The sequence below is a fragment of the Canis lupus genome, chromosome 3, assembly GCF_003254725.2.
Source record: "Canis lupus dingo isolate Sandy chromosome 3, ASM325472v2, whole genome shotgun sequence".
Taxonomy (NCBI): domain Eukaryota; kingdom Metazoa; phylum Chordata; class Mammalia; order Carnivora; family Canidae; genus Canis; species Canis lupus.
This window is the reverse complement of record NC_064245.1, coordinates 26,422,892-26,444,346: the sequence shown is the minus strand read 5'-3', so window position 1 is coordinate 26,444,346 and position 21,455 is coordinate 26,422,892. Positions and strand designations below refer to the sequence as shown.

The following is a 21,455-nucleotide window of genomic DNA, read 5'->3' as shown; positions in this document are numbered from 1 at the left end:
ATCTATTTATTAAAAAGATTTTATTTTTTTAAGATTTTATTTATTTGAGAGAGAGAGAGCATGTGCGCGTAAGCATGAGCCATGAGGAGGGACAGAGGGAGAGGGAGAAGCAGACTCTGCTGAGCAGGGAGCCAGATGTGGGGCTCAATCCCAGGACCTTGAGCTCATGACCTGAGCTGAAGGCAGACGCTTAACCAACTGAGCTACCCAGGTGCCCACAAAGAAGGCTGTTTAAATATCCTATTCTTTACTTTGGGGTCCCACAATGTCTTAGTTATTTCGAGAATGGGACTAATCATTAGCAATAATTATGAGAGGGAATTTAAACATATTCTGGCCTCTAGTTTACTTACATGAACTCTTTTCATTTAAGCATTCAGTATTCCTTTTTTCTTTGGTAGTTGTTTAAGAATTAAGAGCTGTAAATTATCTAGTTGTTCTTGAAGAAAAATTTGCATATGTATATATGGATAAGATGGTATAATTTCTTGAGATTTTCATCATTGAAAACCCCAAGGGCACACTTAGTACATTTGCATAGAATTTAATAATGCTTCCACTTCTTAGGAGATAGTTACAATGACAGTAGGTAATTTACTTTCTTAGCCTCTTGTTGCTAATGATTTTTATTTGGCCTTATGTTGTTAATGTCTTTTTAAATTACTGCCTAGGTACTGCTGATAGTTTCTATAGAAAAACTGCCCTTCCTTTTGCAAAGATGGGCCGGAGGAGAAGAAGGAAGCCCCTGCCCCTCCCAAAGCCGAAGCCGAAGCCAAAGCAAAGGCTTTGAAAGCCGAAGCCAAAGCAAAGGCTTTGAAAGCTAAGAAAGCGGTGCTGAAAGGCATGCACAGTCACACAAAAAAGGAAGATCCGCATGTCACCTACATTCTGATGACCCAAGACCCTGCGTCTCTGAAGGCAGCCCAAATATCCTCTAAAGAGCACCCCCAGGAGCAACAAGCTTGATCACTATGCTATCATTGAGTTTCCCCCACACTACCGAGTCAGCCATGAAGAAAATAGAAGACAACAACACACTTGTGTTCATTGTGGATGTCAAGGCCAATAAGCATCAGATCAAACAGGCTGTGAAGAAGCTCTATGCCATTGATGTGGCCAAGGTCAACACCTTGATCAGGCCTGATGGAGAGAAGAAAGCATATGTTCGACTGGCTCCTGACTGTGATGCTTTGGGTGTTGCCAACAAAATTGGGATCATCTAAACTGAGTCCAGCTGGCTATCAATCTAAATCTAAATTTTTTTCACCATAAAAAAGAAAAGAAAAGAAAAGAAAAGAAAAACTGCCCTTGGGACACCGGGGTGGCTCAACTGGGTGGCTCAGCAGTTGAGCATCTGCTTGTGGCTCTGGTCATGATCCTGGAGGCCTGAGATCAAGCTCTGCATCGGGCTTCCTGCATGGAGCCTGCTTCTCCCACTGCCTATGTCTCTGCCTCTCCCTCTCTCTCTCTCTCTCTGTGTCTCTCATGAATAAATAAATAAAATCTCTCTTTTTTTTTTCTTAAAGGATTTTATTTATTTATTCATGAGGGACACAAGAGAGGAAGGCAGAGACATAGGCAGAGAGAGAAGGAGGCTCCCTGCGGGGAGCCCGATGTGGAACTCAATCCCAGGACCCCAGGACCATGCCCCAAGCTAAAGGCAGACGCTCAACCACTGAGCCACCCAGGTGTCCCTAAATAAATAAAATCTTAAAAAAAAAAAAAAAAAAAAAAAGGGAAGAAAAAACTGCCCTCAAATGAGTATCTTAAAATTCTATTAAAAAGTCATGAGCTGCATCTCTAAGAAAGCAATAACCCTTGATTTTCAAATAGCTTATAGAAAAAAAAGTATATACATATATATATACACATATACATAATTTTAAGTGTGTATTATCCTTGAAATTCCAAATAAGGGCATAGAACAAATTTTGTTTTTTATTTTTGTTTTTTTACTACCACGTATATTAAATCATTTATTCTCTTGCCCCAACCAAAAAAATGTTCTGCCAATTTTTACTGTATCAAAAATTAGAGAAACTTGGGGAACCCTGGGTGGCTCAGCGGTTTAGCCCCTGCCTTCGGCCCAGGGGGTGATCCTGGAGTCCCGGGATCGAGTCCCGTGTCGGGCTCCCTGCATGGAGCCTGCTTCTCCCTCTGCCTGTGTCTCTGCCTCTCTCTCACACATCTCTGTGTTTCTCATGAATAAATAAATAAAATCTTAAAAAAAAAAAAAGAAACTGAGTGAGACTAGCCATAGAAGCTTTGAAAAAAGCTTTGAAAATCTGTATCTAAGTAAATGCTATACAGCAAACCTTTTCTGTAATGGGTCAGATGGTAAATATGTTAGGCTTTGTGGACCATATGGTTTTTTTCTTACTTTGTGGGTAACAGCAGCCATAGATAATATTAAACTGGTGGGCATGGCTGTGTTCCAATGAAACTTTGTTTACAAAAACAGGCTGGTCCCAGGGAAGATAAGCCTAAATGTTCCTCATGCTATTGTGATGTGAGGCAGGTGGGTAATGCAAAATTATCAGTTGTAATTTCTACTTCCTTACAACTTACATATATATTAAGTTACATATAAAAATTTAAGTTAAAAAAATTTAAGTTAAATATGTATAGCTAACAACAGGAATAATGTGTTTTATTATTTTTTGATAATGTGTTTTAATATATAAAATTTAAAAATTTAATTTTAGGAACGCCTGGGTGGCTCAGTGGTTGAGCATCTGCTTTCAGCCCGGGGCATGATCCTGGAGTCCCGGAACCAGAGTCCCACATCGAGCTCCCTGCATGGAGCCTGCTTCTCCCTCTGCCTGTGTCTCTGCTTCTCTCTCTCTCATTAATTAATAAATAAAATCTTAAAAAAAATAAAAAAAAATATTTAAAAAAATATATTTTCAAGTGAACATGGTATTACATCATTCAAAATGTTGGGGCACCTGGGTGGCTCAGTGGTTGAGTGTCTGCCTTTGGCTCAGGGAGTGAGCCTGGGCCTGCCTCTCCCTCTGCCTGTGTCTCTGCCTCTTTGTGTCTCTCATGAATAAATGAAATAAAATCTTAAAAAAAAAAATAAGGGCAAGAAAGATTCTTGCCAAGCGAATTAATGTACATATTCAGCATATTAAGCACTCAAGAGCTGAGATACCTTTGTAAGGGTGTGAAAGAAAATGATCAGGAAACGAAAGAAGCCAAAGAGAAAGGTATCTGGGTTCAACTGAAGCACCAGTCTGTTACACCCAGGGAAGCACACTTTGTGAGAACCTATGGAAAGGAGCCTAAACTGCTGGAAACCATTCCCTATGAATGCATGGCATGATAAGCGTAAAAAAAAAAAGAGTAAGGACTGTTTTTTCTTTTATCTGCTTTTCCTTATATTATGAAATAATACTTTTCTCATGCCCTCATATAAAAATTGTTAGGGAAAGTTTTCTGCTTTTTAAAAAAATTCATAGATATCTAGTCAGTATACAGAAACCGAGAACCCCAACCCTTTCTCAGTAAGGACATATATAAATCCTTGATAAAAGGGGAATAATTTGGCATATTAGGGCATATCCAGGGAGTAGAAAACAATGCAAATATGATTCTAAAGGGAAGGATTAAAAAAAAATAAAGGGAAGGATTTAGAATGTTTTTACTTTATTTTTTTTTAAAATGTTTTTAAATTAGAAACATCAACTATTTTGAATTGAAAATAAACTGAATAGGCTTAAAAACTTTTATGTTTTTATTTACTTTTCATGAGTATCTAAAATGAGTAATGCAAATTGACATGTCTAGCTAACAATAGGGAGGCATAACGTGCTTCCTTTGCTCATGACTTAATTTTTTTCAAGTTCAGATGGCAGGGAAGCTGAAGGAGTGAGGTAGAACATTTCTTTATAATTTTACTTACCTTATAAACAGAACTGCCTCCCACTATCCAAACCATGTCCACTTTATTTGCTAATTCTGGTTGCTCAGTAAGTTTTAAAGCATCATCCAGACTTTTGGCAAGAAAATGAGCTCCTTGTGGAGGTTCCCTAAGGTAAAAAAAAAAAAAAAAAAGAATTACAAATAATTTCTATAAAACTTGTTCTTATTAGTCAATTAATCTGAATAGGAATAAGTAATTCTAAAACCAAAGTCATAAATATGAATTCTTTCTACAAAAAAACTAAAAATCATATGGCCTATGATCAATAATTGAAACCATGTGTGTATGTATTGCCCACAATGAGTGAAAAACAGGAACACTTCTGGTATCTTGTAATATTTATGGTGGAAAAAAATCAGAAGAGTAGTTGTCTCTGGAGAGATAGGGTAAAAGATTCACTGGGAAGAGGCATCAGAGAACTTTTGAAGGGTTAGGGTAATGTTCTCTTTGACATGGGGTTATATAGGTGCAAACGTTTGTTAAAACAGCAAAAGTACATTTAAGACTTGTACATTTCAGGGACACCTGGGTGGCTCAGTGGTTAAGCATCTGCCTTTGGCTCAGGGTGTAATCCTGGGGCCCCGGGGGTCGAGTCCAGCATCAGGCTTCCTGCAGGGAGCCTGGTTCTCCCTCTGCCTGTGTCTCCGCCTCTCTTTGTGTGTCTCTCATGAGGAAATGAATAAAATCTTTAAAAAAAAAAGGAAAGACTCGTACACTTCACTGTATATGATACCTACCTCAAAGGAGTAAAACTAATGAAATACTGAACTCTCGTTAATCATATGTATGCTAAGTATTTAAGGGGAAACATACTAATGTCTACAAGTTACTCTGAAATACAGGATAAAACAAGACCAACTGATGTATGGATGGATGGTAAAACATGCATAGTAAAACACGTTAATGATAGAATCTATGTGGTGAGTATACGTATATTTACTGTGAGGTTCTTGCTGTACTCTCTTAAGAGAATATGCTTGAATGACTGTAGTATGGAATGATTCCCCCCCCCCCTTTTTTTTTTTTTTTTTAAATTTTTATTTATTTATGATAGTCACACAGAGAGAGAGAGAGAGAGGCAGAGACACAGGCAGAGGGAGAAGCAGGCTCCATGCACCGGGAGCCCGATGTGGGATTCGATCCCGGGTCTCCAGGATCGCGCCCTGGGCCAAAGGCAGGCGCCAAACCGCTGCGCCACCCAGGGACCCCCCCCCCTTTTTTTTTAAAAGAGAGGGAGTGTGCTCCTAAGTGCCACGGTAGGGGGATGGGCAGAGGGAGAGAAAATCTTAAGCAGGCTCGAAGCTCAGTTCAGAGCCTTAATGCGGGGCTCAATCTCATAACCCTCAGATCATGACCTGAGCCGGAATCAGGAGTCAGATGCTCAACTGACTGGGCCACCCAGGTGCCCCTGGAATGATTTTCAAACTGTTAATACAAGATGAATGGGGAATGAGTAAAAGACTTTTCATGTTTCAAACAATGTAGAAATTGATAAAGTATTAATAAATGAGCATGTTAGTTTTTGTAATTAAAAATCCAAAGAAGGGGTGGCTGGGTGGCTCAATTGGTTAAGCATCTGAATGTCTGTCTGACTCCTGAGTTTGGCGCAGGTCATGATCTCAGAGCTGTGGGATGGAGTCCTGCATTGGGCTCCACACTGGGCATGGAACCTGTTTGAGATTCTTTCTCTGCCTGCATCCCCCCTTCAAAAAAACCAAAGAAGAGTTAATTAATTTCAGGGTTAAATATTCAGCTTACGCTCTTCCTACCTCTACAACTGTCTTTTTTGGGGGGGTTGGGAATGAAGCCCTTTATAAATGAAGAAACACACAGAACTTGGCTTTTACTGTAATTAGAGAAATTATAATTCAATGTCAAGTTCTTAGACTGATGCTTTAAAAAAATTATATAACTGCCTTTGAACTTGTAGCTATAACAATGATTAATCTAGAACTAATAGAGACTATTCATTCTCTTGGCTGCCTCCTCCCTTACCTCCCTGAGAGATATTTTACCTATTTCATGCTTTGTCATCTCTAAAGAAGTTAAGAGTACAAAGAATATATTTTGACTAAAAGCTGGAAAATATATGGAGGCCAAGGTGAGATTAAATGAACCAAGGGATTCTCTAAGATGTCAGGGCAGCTGCAGTGCCTAAGTTGGAGGAGACTGTGTAGGGGCAGAATTAAGAAACAGATTTGAACTCAGGGAGAAGATAGTCTAGTTAATAAAGTCTAGATATGACTGAAATAGACTCAAAGTGGTTTTAGTAATTGAGGATGCTGAAGTCAAGAATGAGAGGAGTCAGGGTACTACGGAAAACAGTGACTTAAGAATTGACATATGAGAACTGGAAGAGACATCCTAGAAGGTGGCGGGTTTATAGCAAAATCATTTAGAAGGTGGTATAAATGTTTGGTGTGGACTTCAAATAAATGGGGTAAACATTTTGTGTAGACTGTGGAACAATGGCTTGAAATGGTGCAAGGACTTCAGGTAAGGACTACTTCGTTGCCCTTTTGTAGTGTGTCTGAAAAAGGAAAATAAAGGATTTGTTTCAGATTTTAAAGATTTTTTAAAAAAAAATTTATTCATGAGAGACACAGAAAGAGAGAGAGAGAGAGAGAGATAGGTAGAGACACAGGCAGAGGGAGAAGCAGGCTATGCAAGAAGCCTGATGTGGGACTCGATCCCGGGACCCTAGGATCACGACCTGAGCTGAAAGCAGATGCTCAACCGCTGAGCCATCCAGGCATCCCTGGTTCAGATTTTAGTCATTATAAGGACATGGAGAAAATGCTTCTGCAAAATGTTGCTACTTAGCAGTTTAGAAATAAGTTTCACAGGAAATCTTTGATCCAAGCCAAATAGAAAAAAATAAGCAAAAAGTTGAGCTAATGTTTGAGTTCATTAGCTCATTGTCCTGTGTGAAAGCACCTATCCTAGAAACTAACATAGTAAACAGAATAGCAAGCATTTAATACCGTGACTTATTTCATTGCTAAATTTCCTTCCTATACTTATCTCAAGTTAACAGAGATTACATTTCCTGACAAGAGAAAAGTTATATGGTTGTATACAGTCGGGAAACAGGTGGACATGCTTGATACCTTGTTTCAAACTTAAGTCTTTTTTTTTTTTTTTTAAGATTTTATTTATTTATTCATGAGACACAGACACAGGCAGAAAGGAGAAGCAGGCATCCTGCAGGGAGCCCAACGCGGGACTCGATCCCAGGACTCCAGGATCACATGCTCTGAGCCGAAGGCAGACGCTCAACCGCTGGATGAGCCACCCAGGCATCCCTAAACTCAAGAGTCTTGAATTCTCTCAGAGAGTTGGCAGGATTAAGAAAAGATAACGCACAGAGCAGGCACTCCAGTGATATTTCCAACCTTCTCCTCTTTTTCTTTTAAAGATTCTTTTTATTTTAGAGAGAGAATGAGCAGGTGTAGGTGGGGAGGAGCAGACTCCCCACTGTGCAGGGAGCCTAACGGGCTTGATCCCAGGACTCTGGGCACACGATCTAAGCCAAAGGCAGATGCTTGAGCCACCCCTGTGCCCCTCCATCTTTCTCCTTAAAAGCCTTATTCAAAAGAGGGTGCTTTTTACTTGATGGATAGTTGTAGTATAAAGAAAATATCTAGTATTTATTCACTTGCTCTCCCCAATAGTGGGATCAGACAGGGCTTTACATACATCGTACCACTTAACGTCACCAGCAGTCCTGTGTCTGTACTTTTTATTCCTGTTTATAGATATGGAGGCTGAGGGGTAAATAGCCGGTGGTGACAGAGCTAGGAAATGGTGGACCTGGGATCTGAACTCCAGCAGGGTGATGTTGGAGTCTGAGTTGCAACTTCCTACATAGACAATAGATTCTCAACTGGTCCTCATGGGCTATAAAGGTGTCATATTCTAGTCCCCTCAGACCTCAGGATGGTGTGGTCTAATGTAAATGAGCTGTAAGACCGGTGTCCTCTGGCCTTGAGCAGTCTCATTTGATTACCTCATGGTACCACATAAATATTATCCTTTTCCACTATGCCTGATGTGAAAAATGATGATGGGACAGATGAAATTCTGGGTCAATTTCCCTAGAGACTATTGGGAAAGCTTACTAAAAAAAAAAATAAAATAAACCCTAGACTAGAATTACATCTTAACCAAAATTCAAAATAAATGTTCAATTTAAGACCTTTCCAAACTCAGTCTTTAAAATGGGACTTCCAACTATTTAAAATTGGTTCAAGTATGCTCCATAGTCATAACTGATTCTATGCAGCCTCTAAAAGTATTTACAGATATTAATCTTTCGGGGTGCCTGGGTGGCTCAGTCAGTTAAGCAATCTGCCTTCAGCTCAGGTTATGATCCAGAGGTCCTGGGATGGAGCTCTGTGCTGAGCTCCCTGCTCAGCAGGGAGCCTGCTTCTCCATGTTCTTGTGTCCCTCACCCATGCCCTGTGCTCGTTCGCTCAAATAAATAAAATCTTAAAAAAGTAATCTTTTAATATATAAAATGGGGGAAAAAGGCAGGTTACAAAACAGGATGATCCTATTTTTGTAAATCACCTATTGACCATTCATTTTGTGAAAATTTCTGAAGCCCTGCTTTGCTAGGGGATATGCTAAATGGTGGGAACAGAGATAAAAAGAAAAGCACTCCCTGTACCAATGGTAGGTAGAAAATTTCTTAGCAGTGGCAATAATGTAAAAAGGACATGCAATGGGGATATGTGGAGGATGCTAGATGGGCAGAGGTGATGCATCTTCTGGGTGTGGTGATGAATACTCCTTGGAGAAAGATCCCTTAGCAGAGAGTATCAAAGGAGATAAGAACATGTGCAAAACATAGAAGTGACAGATGATCATAGATATTACCGAGGTTTGTACTTAAGTCACTGAAGTTATTTAACACAAAGCTCCAAGAAAGTTGAAGGCAGAAGTAATCTGTGGTGTGGGACGCCTAGGCGGCTCAGTGGTTGAGAGCCTGCCTTTAGCTCAGGGCCTGATCCTGGATTCTGGGGATCGGGTCCCGCATCGGGCTCCTTGCATGGAGCCTGCTTCTCCTCTTTCTGTGTCTCTGCCTCTCTTTCTGTGTCTGTCATGAATATATAAATAAATAAAATCTAAAAAAAAAAAAAAAAAAAGTAATCCATGGTGAGATTTTTATTTTTTTTAAAGATTTTATTTATTTATTCTTGAGAGACACAGAGAGCAGGGAGCCCGACGTGGGACTCAATCCCGGGTCTCCAGGATCACAACCTGGGCCAAAGGCAGGCACCAAACTGCTGGGCCACCCAGGTGTCCCTGTGTGAGATTTAAAATTGTAAATGGTAGGACAGCAGAGCAAGGTCTTGACAACAGGAGAAACTGGGAGTCTAGAATAAAATGGTGGGGCAAGGGGAAGGTTCTGATTATGAGAGGAGGGGATTTTTGTCTCAAGATTGAGGGATCGAATCCCACATCGGGCTCCCGGTGCATGGAGCCTGCTTCTCCCTCTGCCTGTGTCTCTCTCTCTCTCTCTGTGACTATCATGAATAAATAAATAAAATCTTTAAAAAAAAAAAAAAAAAAAAGATTGAGGGAAGGAAGAGCAAAGTGGTATGTTAGAGTAACAAAGAAATCACAAGCCTGTTCATTGTGCTGCTATTAATGTATTTTCTGTAAGATATAAAGTAACTTTGCTGAAATAGCAAAGGTTGGGAGTAGCAGCTGATATTGAGAGTGTACTGTGTGCCAGAAATTTAATACATAAAATTTCAATTAATCTTCAAAATCGCCCTAAGAAGTTCTATTAATCCCACTTAGTAGATAAGGAAATTGAGGTTCAGCAAGGCTTAAAGTTAATAAAACCCAAGGCCACAACCTTAATAGGCACCAGAGCAGGTATTAGAAGCCAGGTCAGTAAGTTTTTGCTATACTAAGTGTGTGAGTGGTGGGGAGAGAAGAGAGAAAGCTTCAGTTATTGTGGAGAATAGTGAGACCATAAAAAATCATACTATGAAATATCAGATAACTTTTATGGGCTGGAGACAATTTAAAACATATTTTTAAAAGTATTTATTTGTTTATTTATGTGAGAGAGAGAGAGAGAGAGGGAGGGAGGGGCAGGCAGAGACCCAGGCAGAGGGAGAAGCAGGCTTCATGCAGGGAGCCTGATGTGGGACTCAATCCTGGGTCTCCAGGATCACACCCTGGGCTGAAGGTGGCGCTAAACCACTGAGCCACCCGGCTGCTCAACAATTTATAACATCTTATATCATGGAGACAATTCTGGATTTTTTTTTTTTTAAAAGATTTTATTTATTTATTCATGAGAGACACAGAAAGAGAGAGGCAGAGACACAGGCAGAGGGAGAAGCAGGCTCCATGCAGGGAGCCGGACGTGGGACTCGATTTTGGGACTCCAGGATCACACCCTGGGCTGAAGGCGGTGCTAAACCGCTGAGCCACCGGGGCTGCCCCAATTCTGGATTTCTTAAAGATGCTATCAAAGCTAGAGCATTATGGCAAAATTTATTTAATTTTTTGTTCCAAAGCCTTAAAAATATTTTATTGATATAAATCATATACCATATAATTTCCCCTTTTAATATGCAGAATTTGGAAACATTTTTAGTATAGTCAGAGTTGTAAAACCATCACCACTACCTACTTTTAGAACAGAAAGAAAAGAAACTCCGTATCCATTAGCAGTCATTCCTCACTCTCATCCCCTCCCAGGAAATAATCTACTTTATCTAAGAATTTGTTCATTCCAGAAATTTCACATATATGGAATTATGTGGCCTTTTACTTCTGGCTTTTTTCACTTGGCATACTGTTTTTCAAACTTTATCCATGTTGTAGCATACATCAGTTCTTCATTTTATTGTGGAATTGATGTAGGAACAAGTTAGGGGCAAGGCCCGAGAGTCAGGCTCCTACGCATCCCAAGAAAACAGATAAGACAGTAAAAACCGACAAAATAAACCTTGCTCTTTAGCTCCAAGATGTTAGGGAGTATTTCCCTTTAGTGGCTACTTAGGAATCACAGAAATCGCACATGTAGAAATATGGAGGGGATACTAACCAGAGAGAAGGAAACCCCTGGTTTGGGCTCTTATTTATAAAAAAATATCTTATTATGATAGTTACAAGTCCACCATGTTTCTTCTAAAAATCCACTCTGATATTGATAAGAAATTTACCAAGTTCCCTGGTCAGCTTCCTATAAAAGACCATAAAAGCCCTCAGTGGCAACCCTGCCTGGACTCCTCTCACTTTTGACAGCTTTCTCTGTATCTCTGCTTAATAAACTTCTATCGCTTTGCTCACTCTCTGTTGTCCACGAGATTCATTCTTCGACTCCATGAGACAAGAACCAAGCTCTCGCGTATCAGAATAATATTCCACTGCGTGGATATATGCTACCTTGTTTATCCATTCATCAGTTAATGGACATTTGGGATGCTTCTATTTTTTGGCTATTATGTATGATGCTTTTTGTTTTCGTGTGGTCATGTTTTCATTTTTCCTTCATTTCATAAACCAAGGAGTGGAATTACTGGATATAACTCTATGTTTAACATTTTGAGAAAATGCCAATCTGTTTTCCAAATGTGGCTGCATATTTCTTTTAAAGCCACAACTTGATTGCCTAGTTTTGGAAAAACATTTTTTTTCCCTAGAGTTTAAGGAAATAGTTACCCAAAATAATTAGTATTTAGCAGCAAATTTTGGAATTACCTTGAGGATTCAGTTTCTTCTTACATTGGAAGGTGGTGGTGAAAAATTGAGTATTTCCAAAAGTTTACACAAGCAATAATGATTACATGAGTAAATCTAGCACGGTCTGGCACACAGTAGGTGCTCAGGTTATGGGTGATCCTCAGGAGGGAACCAGAACCTGGGACAAAAAAAACCTCTAAGATGTTTTTGTAACTGGTATCCTTATTTCCCTAGAATACTTGATAATAAAGACTTTTGAAATTTTCTCTCCACTTTAAAAAAACAAGTGAGGGGCAGCCCTGGTGGTGCAGCGGTTTAGTGCCGCCTAAAGCCCAGGGCGTGATCCTGGAGACCCTGGATAGAGTCCCGCGTCGGGCTTTCTGCATGGAGCCTCCTTCTCTCTCTGCCTGTGTCTCTGCCTCTCATTCTCTCTGTCTCTATGAATAAATAAATAAAATCTTTAAAAAAAAAACAAAAAACAAAACAAAACAAAACAAAAAAAACCAAGTGAGGGACACCTGGGTGGCTCAGTGGTTGAGCATCTGCCTTTGGCTCAGGTTGTGATCCTGGAATCTGGGACTGAGTCCCAAATCAGGCTCCTTGCAGAAGCCTGCTCCTCCCTCAGCCCGTGTCTTTGCCTCTCTCTCTGTCTCTCATGAATGAATAAATAAAATCTTTAAAAAAAAAAAGTGAAATACAGCAAATGTTATATACAAATAAATAAGAAAAAAACCAAACCCAATTATATACACAAGGGAGTCATAAAGAAGAAATTAGACTCATCATTTGAGGAGATTTGCTGGCTCAAATGAGTATGTTCCCCACTGAGATTTCGTTTGTTTTAGATCAAGTTGGCCATAAATAAACTTGAGTAGTATTCAAGAATATGTTACTAAAGAGTCTCTGGGAACGGCAATACAGCCTGTGAATTTGGATTCTACCAAGAAAAGAGAAAATCAGAATATCCTAGCAACCAAAAGAAAGAGAACAGTATGAAGATGGAGGCAGATGGCAAGATGCACATCAACATATTTCTCATCACCCAAAAGCAACTGATGCAAATATTCTGGTATACTTTCATGTTTTTACCTATGCCATTCTGGAGGATTTAGGAGAAAATCTGTATACGCCTGAACCTCCTTAGCCTACAGTGTGTAATGTTTTTTCCTTCCCACGATGTGGTGGTCTTTGATGTGTTCACCTGGTTGGGCTATAGTCCTTATCTATTCAGACACTAATCTAGGCGTTGCTGTGAAGGTATTTTGTAGATGTGATTAAAGATGATAATAAGATGACTTCAATCTGGGTAGGCACAATTTAGTCAGTTCTAAGGCCTTAAGAACAGATCTGAGGCTTCCCTCAAGATGAAATTCCACCTGTAAACAGCATTTTCAGCTGCTAATGGAAAGTTCCAGCATGCCCTCCCTTCCTGATGGCCTGGCCCACAGAGTTTTGGACTTGCTTAGCCAGCACAGACAAATGTGTAAGCTAATTCTTGCAATAAAGTCCCCAGGGCATTTTCAAGCACCAGTAACTATCTACTCCAATGTTAGACTAGAGGATAGGAAAATTCCTAGCAGAGGCCAAGTGGAGACACTCTTCTCTCCAGGATCCCTAGGTTGGTTTCAATACTTTCAAATTTTTTACCTGTAGACACTGGGTAAAGAAGACAAGTATAAATTATTATTTGGGGGACGCCTGGGTAGCTCAGCGATTAAAGCGTCTGCCTTCGGCTCAGGGCATGATCCTGGAGTCCCAGGATCGAATCCCACATCGGGCTCCCTGCAGGGAGCCTGCTTCTCCCCTTGTGTCTCTGCCTCTCTCTGTCTCTCTCATGAATAAATAAAATCTTTTAAAAAAATAAGTATTATTTGGGTGTTGTGGTAAACTAGGACACAAGATCACGACTGATTTTTAGCCCATCCTAAAATTTTTATCTTATTATATTGAGGACAGGATTCAGAAAGGGAATAAACACTCAATCGTAGCAAATCCCAAAACATACCTGAAACTAGAAAAAAGTTACTAACTATATGGTATAAATGTTACTTGAACCCACTGAATAACAGTTTAAGAAAACTGGCAAATCAGTTACCACAGTGAGATTTAATGTAACTTTCACAGTGGTGGAATCAATCCCTTAAGCAGAGTAAATTATTTTTTTTATTTTTAAATTTTTATTAAAGATTTTATTTATTTATTCATGAGAGAGGGGCACAGGCAGAGGGAGAAGCAGGCTCCATGCAGGGAGCCCGATGTGGGACTCGATCCGGGGACTCCAGGATTATGCCCTGGACTGAAGGCAGGTGCCAAACCACTGAGACACCCAGGGATCCCCGAGTACATTTTTATGTGGGATAAATAACTGCTTATTCATTTTCACTAAATCATCTTTATGATATTAGGCAGCTTGATTAATAATGCTCTACTTATACTATTTTGTCATACACTGACCTCCACTGTAAGAAATGGGACATGATTTTCCTGTGGTGAATTGGTTACAGTACTTACTTGAGGTCTCTGCTGAGAACTATATTAATTCTGTCCTTTAAAGGTCGATTCTTCTCAGGAATAGAGAACCATGTCTTCCTACCCATAATCACCAAATTCTGTTTACCTAGAAAATCATATAAAAAGACTATTTTGGGAGTATACATGTATATTTTCATATGCACGCGCGCGCGCACACACACACACACACACACACGATGGTCATAGTGACATCTAGTGGATCTGCATTAAAAATTAAAATTTAAAAAAGGTTTACCAAAATTTATATTTATCACCCATTTCCTGAATATAGTAACTATTTTTCCCTATGGTGTTATCCAGTTCATATCCAGTATTAAATCTTAACCTACTGCAATCATGTAAAAACAGTGAAGAGCCAAGATTCTGGGGCAAAGTGCTCAAGTTCAATGAATTTGGTTACCTACTAAACAAGTCATGTTAATCTTCTATGTCTTACTTTCCTTTTTCATAAAACAGAGATAATAGTAGTTCCTACATCTACGGTTATTGTGGGTATTGAAAACTTAGAACATCTAATAATACCTGTTAAACTGTTTGATATGATAGTATTATTCCTATTTGTATACTTTGTAGGTTTATATTAATAGTCGTACTTTTTTTTTTTTTTTTAATAGTCGTACTTTTAAAGAAACTATACACATAGATTTTATTTTTGGCTTAGTTACTTAGGAAAAAAATCTTGGAAGTGAGATATCTGGGTCAAAGGAATATATACATTTCTCTAAATCTTGCTATGTTCTGACAGGCTATCAAAAGAAGTGCATGTGTCTGTTTTAAAGAATCACCATTAGCTTGATTTTATTTATTTATTTTTTTAATTTTTTAAAAAAAAATTTTTATTTATTTATGATAGGCACAGTGAGAGAGACAGGCAGAGACACAGGCAGAGGAAGAAGCAGGCTCCATGCACCGGGAGCCTGACGTGGGATTCAATCCCGGGTCTCCAGGATCGCGCCCTGGGCCAAAGGCAGGCGCTAAACCGCTGTGCCACCCAGGGATCCCAGCTTGATTTTATTTAAATAAAAAAACTATATGTGGGATGCCTGGGTGGCTCAGTGGTTTATGGCTGCCTTCCACCCAGGGCATGACCCTGGGGTCCCACACTCGGCTCCCTGCATGGAGCCTGCTTCTTCCTCTGCCTGTGTGTCTGCCTCTCTCTCTCTGTGTCTCTCATGAATAAAATCTTAAAAAAAAAAAAACTATTTGTATTTGCAAAATACAAATGCTTAGTAAAACTAAGCATTTTTCTATATTTTGCTTTGTAACTTATAACCAAATATTACCTCCAAATGTTAAGAAAATTTTTTTCCTCTAAGAATTAAAACTTCAGTAATTCATGGTGCTCCCAATTCAGTAGGCATTACATTTTCAAAGACAGAGCTTTGGGTGTCAATAAGGAGATATCAATTATCAAAAACAACAGAGCTATTAGGTGAAGAATTCCTAGAGAAACAAACGGTATAGACGTGGCCTAACAACTAAGGTGGAAATGATAAAAATGAAGAGCATAGGTAGACATGGGGGAAAAAAAAGAAAGAAAAAGAAAAAAAAAAGCCAACACACCCTTGTTACCCTTTTATCCATTCATCTAAGAAATCGTTTACTGAAAACTGGCAAAAACAAAACAAAACAAAACAAAACAAAAAAACCCACACAGAAAGGCCAGGCATTTGATGCTTTTCCCATTACTAGACCATATTTTGGATTCTAGAGAGTGGTTCATGTCAATTCTGTAAGTTTTGAACCCTTCCTCTCTTGTCTCTACCAGGGACCCAAGTGCCAGGCCCAAGGACCTGTATCTGTCCTGCTAAAGTTATGCTCCATCAACTCCTATCTGACTCATTATTTCCCTTTTACTCTGCTTTTCCTTCCGCGACCAAATACCTGTCTCTGAGGTTTTAACCAGGTATCCCACCACTACAGTCATTGCCTTGGTTGTCCTCTTCTCTCCAGGGGCTCCATCCATCCATTTCCCTGTACTTTAAGTTACCCTGGATATCCCGCAAAATCCTCAGACCTCTTAATTATCATCAGAAGAATTGCAGGGCAGCCCGGGTGGCTCAGCGGTTTAGCGCCCGCCTTCAGCCCAGGGCCTGATCCCGGGACCCAGGATCGAGTCCCACATCGGGCTCCCTGCATGGCGCCTGCTTTTCCCTCTGCCTGTGTCTCTGCCTCTCTCTCTCTCTCTGTGTCTCATGAATAGAAAAAAAAAAAAAAAAAAGAACTGCAAACTATTGTCCGCTCCTCGACTGTCCCTGTGCCCACGGATTATGGAGCGGTCACTGCGCCGAGGACGGCCCCTTCCTGCGCCCCGCCGTCCTCAGCGTCACACGGAGGGTCCCGGGGGCGCTGCGGCGCTCGTGGGGTGGTGGGTCTTGCTCCTGCGGGCCCGGGTCCAAGGCCGCGCTCGGCTCGCCCACGCCTGCCCGGCTGCTGACCCCGCCCGGGCCCTCCGCTGCACACCTGCCCACGTAATATCTCAAAACTACTTTTTTTTTTTTTTTTTTTTTTAAACTTTAGAGTGTGACAAATCTTGGGAACTGCAACTCCGTGGGAAGACCAGAGGCCCCGGGTTAACACGGGCGGCCTTTCAGGTCAGTCGAATGTGCCCTGGCACATGGTCCCCGGGCCTCAACCACCTGGAAGTCCCACGTTACCTTCCACGGAGGAGTTCGTGGTCATTCTTTGGAAATACTTGAATTCATTCCTGCAAGTCAAACAGCGTTACTCAGACCTTCGTCCCGCGGGCGACAGACGGACAGACCGACCGACAGAGCCGTGGGAGGGAGCGCGGGCCCGCGGGAGGAGGCCTCGCGGGGCAGCAGGGGCGCGGCGCCCTCCCCCCCGCCCGGCCGCCCCGGCCGTCCCGGCCCCGCGGCTACCTGAGCGGGGGCCAGGGCAGGTCCCCGTTCCTGCCGATGCCCATGTTCTGGGACACGGCGACGATGCAGTTCAGCGTGCGCACCATGGCGGCTGCGGACACCAAGCAGCCGCTGCCCGCGCCGCGCCCCCGCCCGCCCCGCTCGGCGCGAAGCCGCGACGCCCCGCCCCCCGCGTCCGGTCCGCGCAGACGAGGCCCCGCCCCGCGCCCCCGCGCCCCCGCGCACGGCAGGGTCGCAGCGTGCTCGCGCCCGCGGACGGCGGGGAGCTCCGGCCGCGGGCTCGCGCTCCCGGCTCGGCTCCGGCCTGCCCCGGGCGGGCGCTCTGTGTTCCGCCATGTCGGGCCGGAAGCGTGGCCGTGCCGCCGCCGCCGCCGCCGCCAGCCCAGCCCCTGCGAGGCAAGCGGTTCTGAGCAGATTCTTCCGGCCTACGGGAGGCCTGAAACCCGGCTCGTCCGCCACGGCTGCAGCCGACGGGGCCGCCCCCGCCTCTGCCTCTGCAGCGCCCCCAGCGTCCGCTCTCCCGCCTCAGGTGCCGCCGCACGTGGAGGGTCCGGGGATGGGGCGGGGCCAGCAGGGGATGGGGGCGGGACCAGCAGGGGAGATGGGGCGGGGCCAGCGCTTGTGGGCGGGGCTAGGTAGCGGGACGCGAGGGGAAAGCGCGCGAGAATCAGGGAAACGGGCGGGCCTGAGGGGGTCGGGGCGGGGCTCCGGGGGGAGGAGGCAGGAGGCGGGAGGCGCCGGGCCGGCCCGCGGGGGGCGGTGCAGCCGCTGTAGTTTCCCTTGCCGCCGTGTGCGTGGGGCCGGGGCCGCGCGGCTTCTTCAGCACCTCGGGTTTCCTGACTTCGTTCTAACGAGAGTAGGGGCTTGTGGGCAAACGATGCATCTTTTAACCTCTAGTCTGCCTCTCGGCACCTTTAAGAAAAATGTGGATTGGAGGTTGAAAGGGAGCTTCGCCTACCTCCTTTATATATGCTTTGCACGTACAATTGTGTCCAAGCCTCCAGTTTTCAGCATGCCGCAGCGGTGCTCCGTATTTCTAGCGACCGGGTAAAGGCAGTCGCGGTTCCTCAGTGACGTGGCTTCTTGCACGGAGACCGCGAGGTCCGCTGCGCGGTTCGGGTGGGCTGAGTTCAAGGTGCTGCACAGGTGCGTGGCCCGTCCTTGGATGCTCTGTTGCCTGCCTCCCTTCCGACGACTGAAGTAGTTCTGCTTCGACCCCTGCCCCCAGGGAGGGGGGAAGAGTGAGCGCTCACTGCGGGTCCCTGGTACAGTGTTTTAGGAACGGAGGACGTGGAAAGGATTGCAGACTGCTCGTGGCCACCGGATGACAGTTTAGCTACTTCAATGGCTTTTTTTTTTTTTTTTTTAAGATTTCATTATTCATGAGAGACACACAGAGGCAGGGGGAGAAGCAGGCTCCACGCAAGGATCCGGATGCGGGACTCTATCCCAGGACCCTGGGGTCACGACCTGGGCCCAAGGCAGGCACCAAACCGCTGAGCCATCCGGGCTGCCCTGTTTGTTTAAAGATTTTGTTTAATCATGAGAGATGCAGAGAGAGGCAGAGACACAGGCAGAGGGAGAAGCAGGCTCCATGCACCGGGAGCCCGACGTGGGATTTCATCCCGGGTCTCCAGGATCGCACCCTGGGCCAAAGGCAGGCGCCAAACCGCTGCGCCACCCAGGGATCCCCTTGAACCCAGGGATCCCCTCGATCCCGGGTTCTGGAGGTCACGACCTGGGCCTAAGCCAGATGCTAAACCGCTGAGCTACCCAGGGACCCCCAAAGTCTTCAAAGTCTTGTTCCCTTCATTTGTATTTCTTCCATACAGTGATTTCTCTTCTATTTTTGATTTTTGATGATAGTCTACATTTTCATGAATACACAAGATTTTATTTTACATCTGCTATTTAGAGGGTATCTTGTGAAGGTCTTAATTTTTGACAGGTTTCGTGCAGGTGTATAGTTTCTAACCTGTGGTATCTTCCGTGATGAACATAAGCCACGGGTCAAGGTGAAACAGTTAAATTACAACTAATATTTCAAAAGTGGTAGTTATGTATCCAATTTCACCTTTCCTAAATGGATGTATGTTTGTTTTGATGCATATTTTTTTAAATGATTTTTTTGAGCAACTACTATATTCTTTTTTTTTTTTAATTTTTTATTCATTTATGATAGTCATAGAGAGAGAGAGAGAGACAGAGACACAGGCAGAGGGAGAAGCAGGCTCCATGCACCGGAGCCTGATGTGGGATTCGATCCCGGGTCTCCAGGATCGCGCCCTGGGCCAAAGGCAGGCGCCAAACCGCTGCGCCACCCAGGGATCCCTGATGCATATTTTTTAAAGGTATTTTATTTAGCATAGGTAAGCAGGGTGACTCACGTTTTATAATTGGAGATAGATGAAGGCTGATAAAGTAAAGAAAGGTATCAGCCTTTGTTCTGTTAGCAGGGTTTGAAGTGCTGAAGCTCATGGCCTCCAGTCTCTACGTTGTCTTTCTTGATGGTAAGGAGAGTTCTGAAACTACATGATTCCATGAAGAGGAGATGGCAAGGACCTTGTTATTCAGAAGTAAGGTTTAAGTTGTTGCACGTACATGAAGTTTTGAGATAAGAGATAACACATCATTTTCTAATTTAGGTTGCAGAAGTTGGCAGCAGTAAAAAGAGACCACTGGAGAGTGATGGGACTGTTCAAAAGAAAGCGAAGAAAGTCCAAGGAAAGGAAGGAAGAAGTGATTTAGTAATATCTGGGAACTCTGGTGAGTCCTAGGATGATGATTCTTCATTCTGAGTAGTCATGGCACTGATAATGTATTCTCCAGAGAGCAGAGGAGGTCATTGGAGAGATGGGCCATTTTTTCCTTTATGGAGAAAAGTCTCCATTGTGCTTACGTAGAGTGGCCCCTTCATAAATAGTGGTGTGAGTAGGAGGTTGGGGGAATGGAAGGAGAGCTGGAGTTGTGCAGTTTGGCTCTAGTTCTCCCCATTTTCTCTTTTATTCCTCTTAGCTAATTTTTGTCCTGATTATAAAAGTAATCTTATAAACATTTCAAGCAATACATAAATGTAGAAGGTAGACAATGAGAGACTCCACAATCCTTCCCTTTTAGGGAGGACTACTGGTCATTTTAGGGGGGTTACTGAATATTTTTCCAGGTTTCTCTATACACATCTATATGTACACACAAAGACTCACAAATTACATAATAATAATATAGTTGACCCTTGAATACAATGAGAGTGAGGGACACTGACAACCTGCACAGTTGAAATTCCATGTAGAACTTTTTGCCTCACCCAAAACCCAACTACTAATAGCCTATTGTTGACAAGAAACCATACTGGTAACATAAACAGCTGATTAACATATATTCTTATGTTACATATATTATATACTGTATTTTTTACAACAAAGTAAGCTATAGGATAGAAAATGTTAACAAAATCATAAGAGAAAATACATTTACTGTGGTGTACTCTATTAATTGAAAAAAATCCCCATGTAAATGGATCCTTGTAGTTTATTTATTTTTTAAAGGTTTTATTTATTTATTCATGAGAGACACAGGCAGAGGGAGAAGCAGGCTCCCTGCAGGAAGCCCAATGTGGGACTCGATTCTGGGACCCTGGGATCATGCCCTGAGCCGAAGGCAGACGCTCAACCACTGAGCCACCCAGGTGTCCCAGGATCCTTGTAGTTTAAACCATATTGTTTAAGGGTCAGCTGTATTGTATAAATTGTATTATACCATATATTCTAATGCAACTGTATCCCTTGACTGTTTTCCTATTTTTTTCATGTCTAGTAAGTAATTCTTTGGATCATAGATATGTTGAATTCTGTGTTATGTGTTGGGTTTTATGTTGCTTAAAAGAATATTGAATATGCATATTTTTTTATATTTAAACCTCTTTTCACATGAGAATTGTACCTTGTCTCCTGCTAATCTTGTATCTGGAATAATGTATGTTTGAATCTCTTTCAAATTACTCTCCCCTTTTCAAAATGTATACTTGAGTCAATCTTCAAAAAATACATAATTAAATATAAATATGAAAAGTTTTAAACTCTTAGGAATAGACAAAACATAATTCTTGCCTTCAGAGTATTTTTTTTTCTTTAATAGGAAAGGTAAGACGTGATAAATGCTGACCCTTTTTCATTATATTTAATAGTGGCTACCTAACAGGATTACCCTAAAGGAAAAAAAATAATGTATTCCGGCATATAGTAGATAGTAGACAGTAAATGATAGTTTTGTTTCTTTTATGGATTGCTTTTTTATGAATAAATGTCAGTTGGCAGACTGTCATAAATGCTATGGAGAAATGTGATGCTATAGGAACATAGACAAAAGATGATTGTAGCCTAGGGGAGTTAGCAGAGAGTTTCATG

The 21,455-nt window shown here is 42.3% G+C and overlaps 2 protein-coding genes across 12 annotated transcripts in view; one reads left to right on the top strand and one right to left on the bottom strand.

Moving 5' to 3' along the window:
- DHFR (dihydrofolate reductase) overlaps nucleotides 1-17,223 on the bottom strand; it is a 62,928-nt gene extending 45,705 nt beyond the window's left edge. For 3 of the 7 annotated variants that reach the window (XR_007409760.1, XM_025437572.3, XM_025437574.3), the window contains exons 1-4: nucleotides 17,053-17,223; nucleotides 16,828-16,877; nucleotides 14,150-14,255; nucleotides 3,905-4,031 (exon numbers count right to left, since the gene is read on the bottom strand). Coding sequence is in view for 5 of the 7 variants with exons in the window: in XM_025437572.3 (XP_025293357.1) it covers nucleotides 3,905-4,031; nucleotides 14,150-14,255; nucleotides 16,828-16,877; nucleotides 17,053-17,138 (369 nt within the window). In the remaining 2 variants the exon portion in view is untranslated. Of the gene's footprint in view, nucleotides 1-1,038; nucleotides 1,141-3,904; nucleotides 4,032-14,149; nucleotides 14,256-16,827; nucleotides 16,878-17,052 lie in introns of all 7 variants that reach the window. The other 4 variants (XR_007409759.1, XM_049108331.1, XM_025437571.3 and 1 more) reach the window with 4 other exon arrangements.
- A 49-nt stretch (nucleotides 17,224-17,272) lies between these two features.
- Nucleotides 17,273-21,455, top strand: part of MSH3 (mutS homolog 3) — a 184,905-nt gene continuing 180,722 nt past the window's right edge. For 4 of the 5 annotated variants that reach the window (XR_007409758.1, XR_007409757.1, XM_049108323.1 and 1 more), the window contains exons 1-2: nucleotides 17,273-17,581; nucleotides 19,698-19,818. Coding sequence is in view for 3 of the 5 variants with exons in the window: in XM_049108323.1 (XP_048964280.1) it covers nucleotides 17,387-17,581; nucleotides 19,698-19,818 (316 nt within the window). In the remaining 2 variants the exon portion in view is untranslated. The remainder of the gene's footprint in view (nucleotides 17,582-19,697; nucleotides 19,819-21,455) is intronic. The other variant, XM_049108322.1, reaches the window with a different exon arrangement.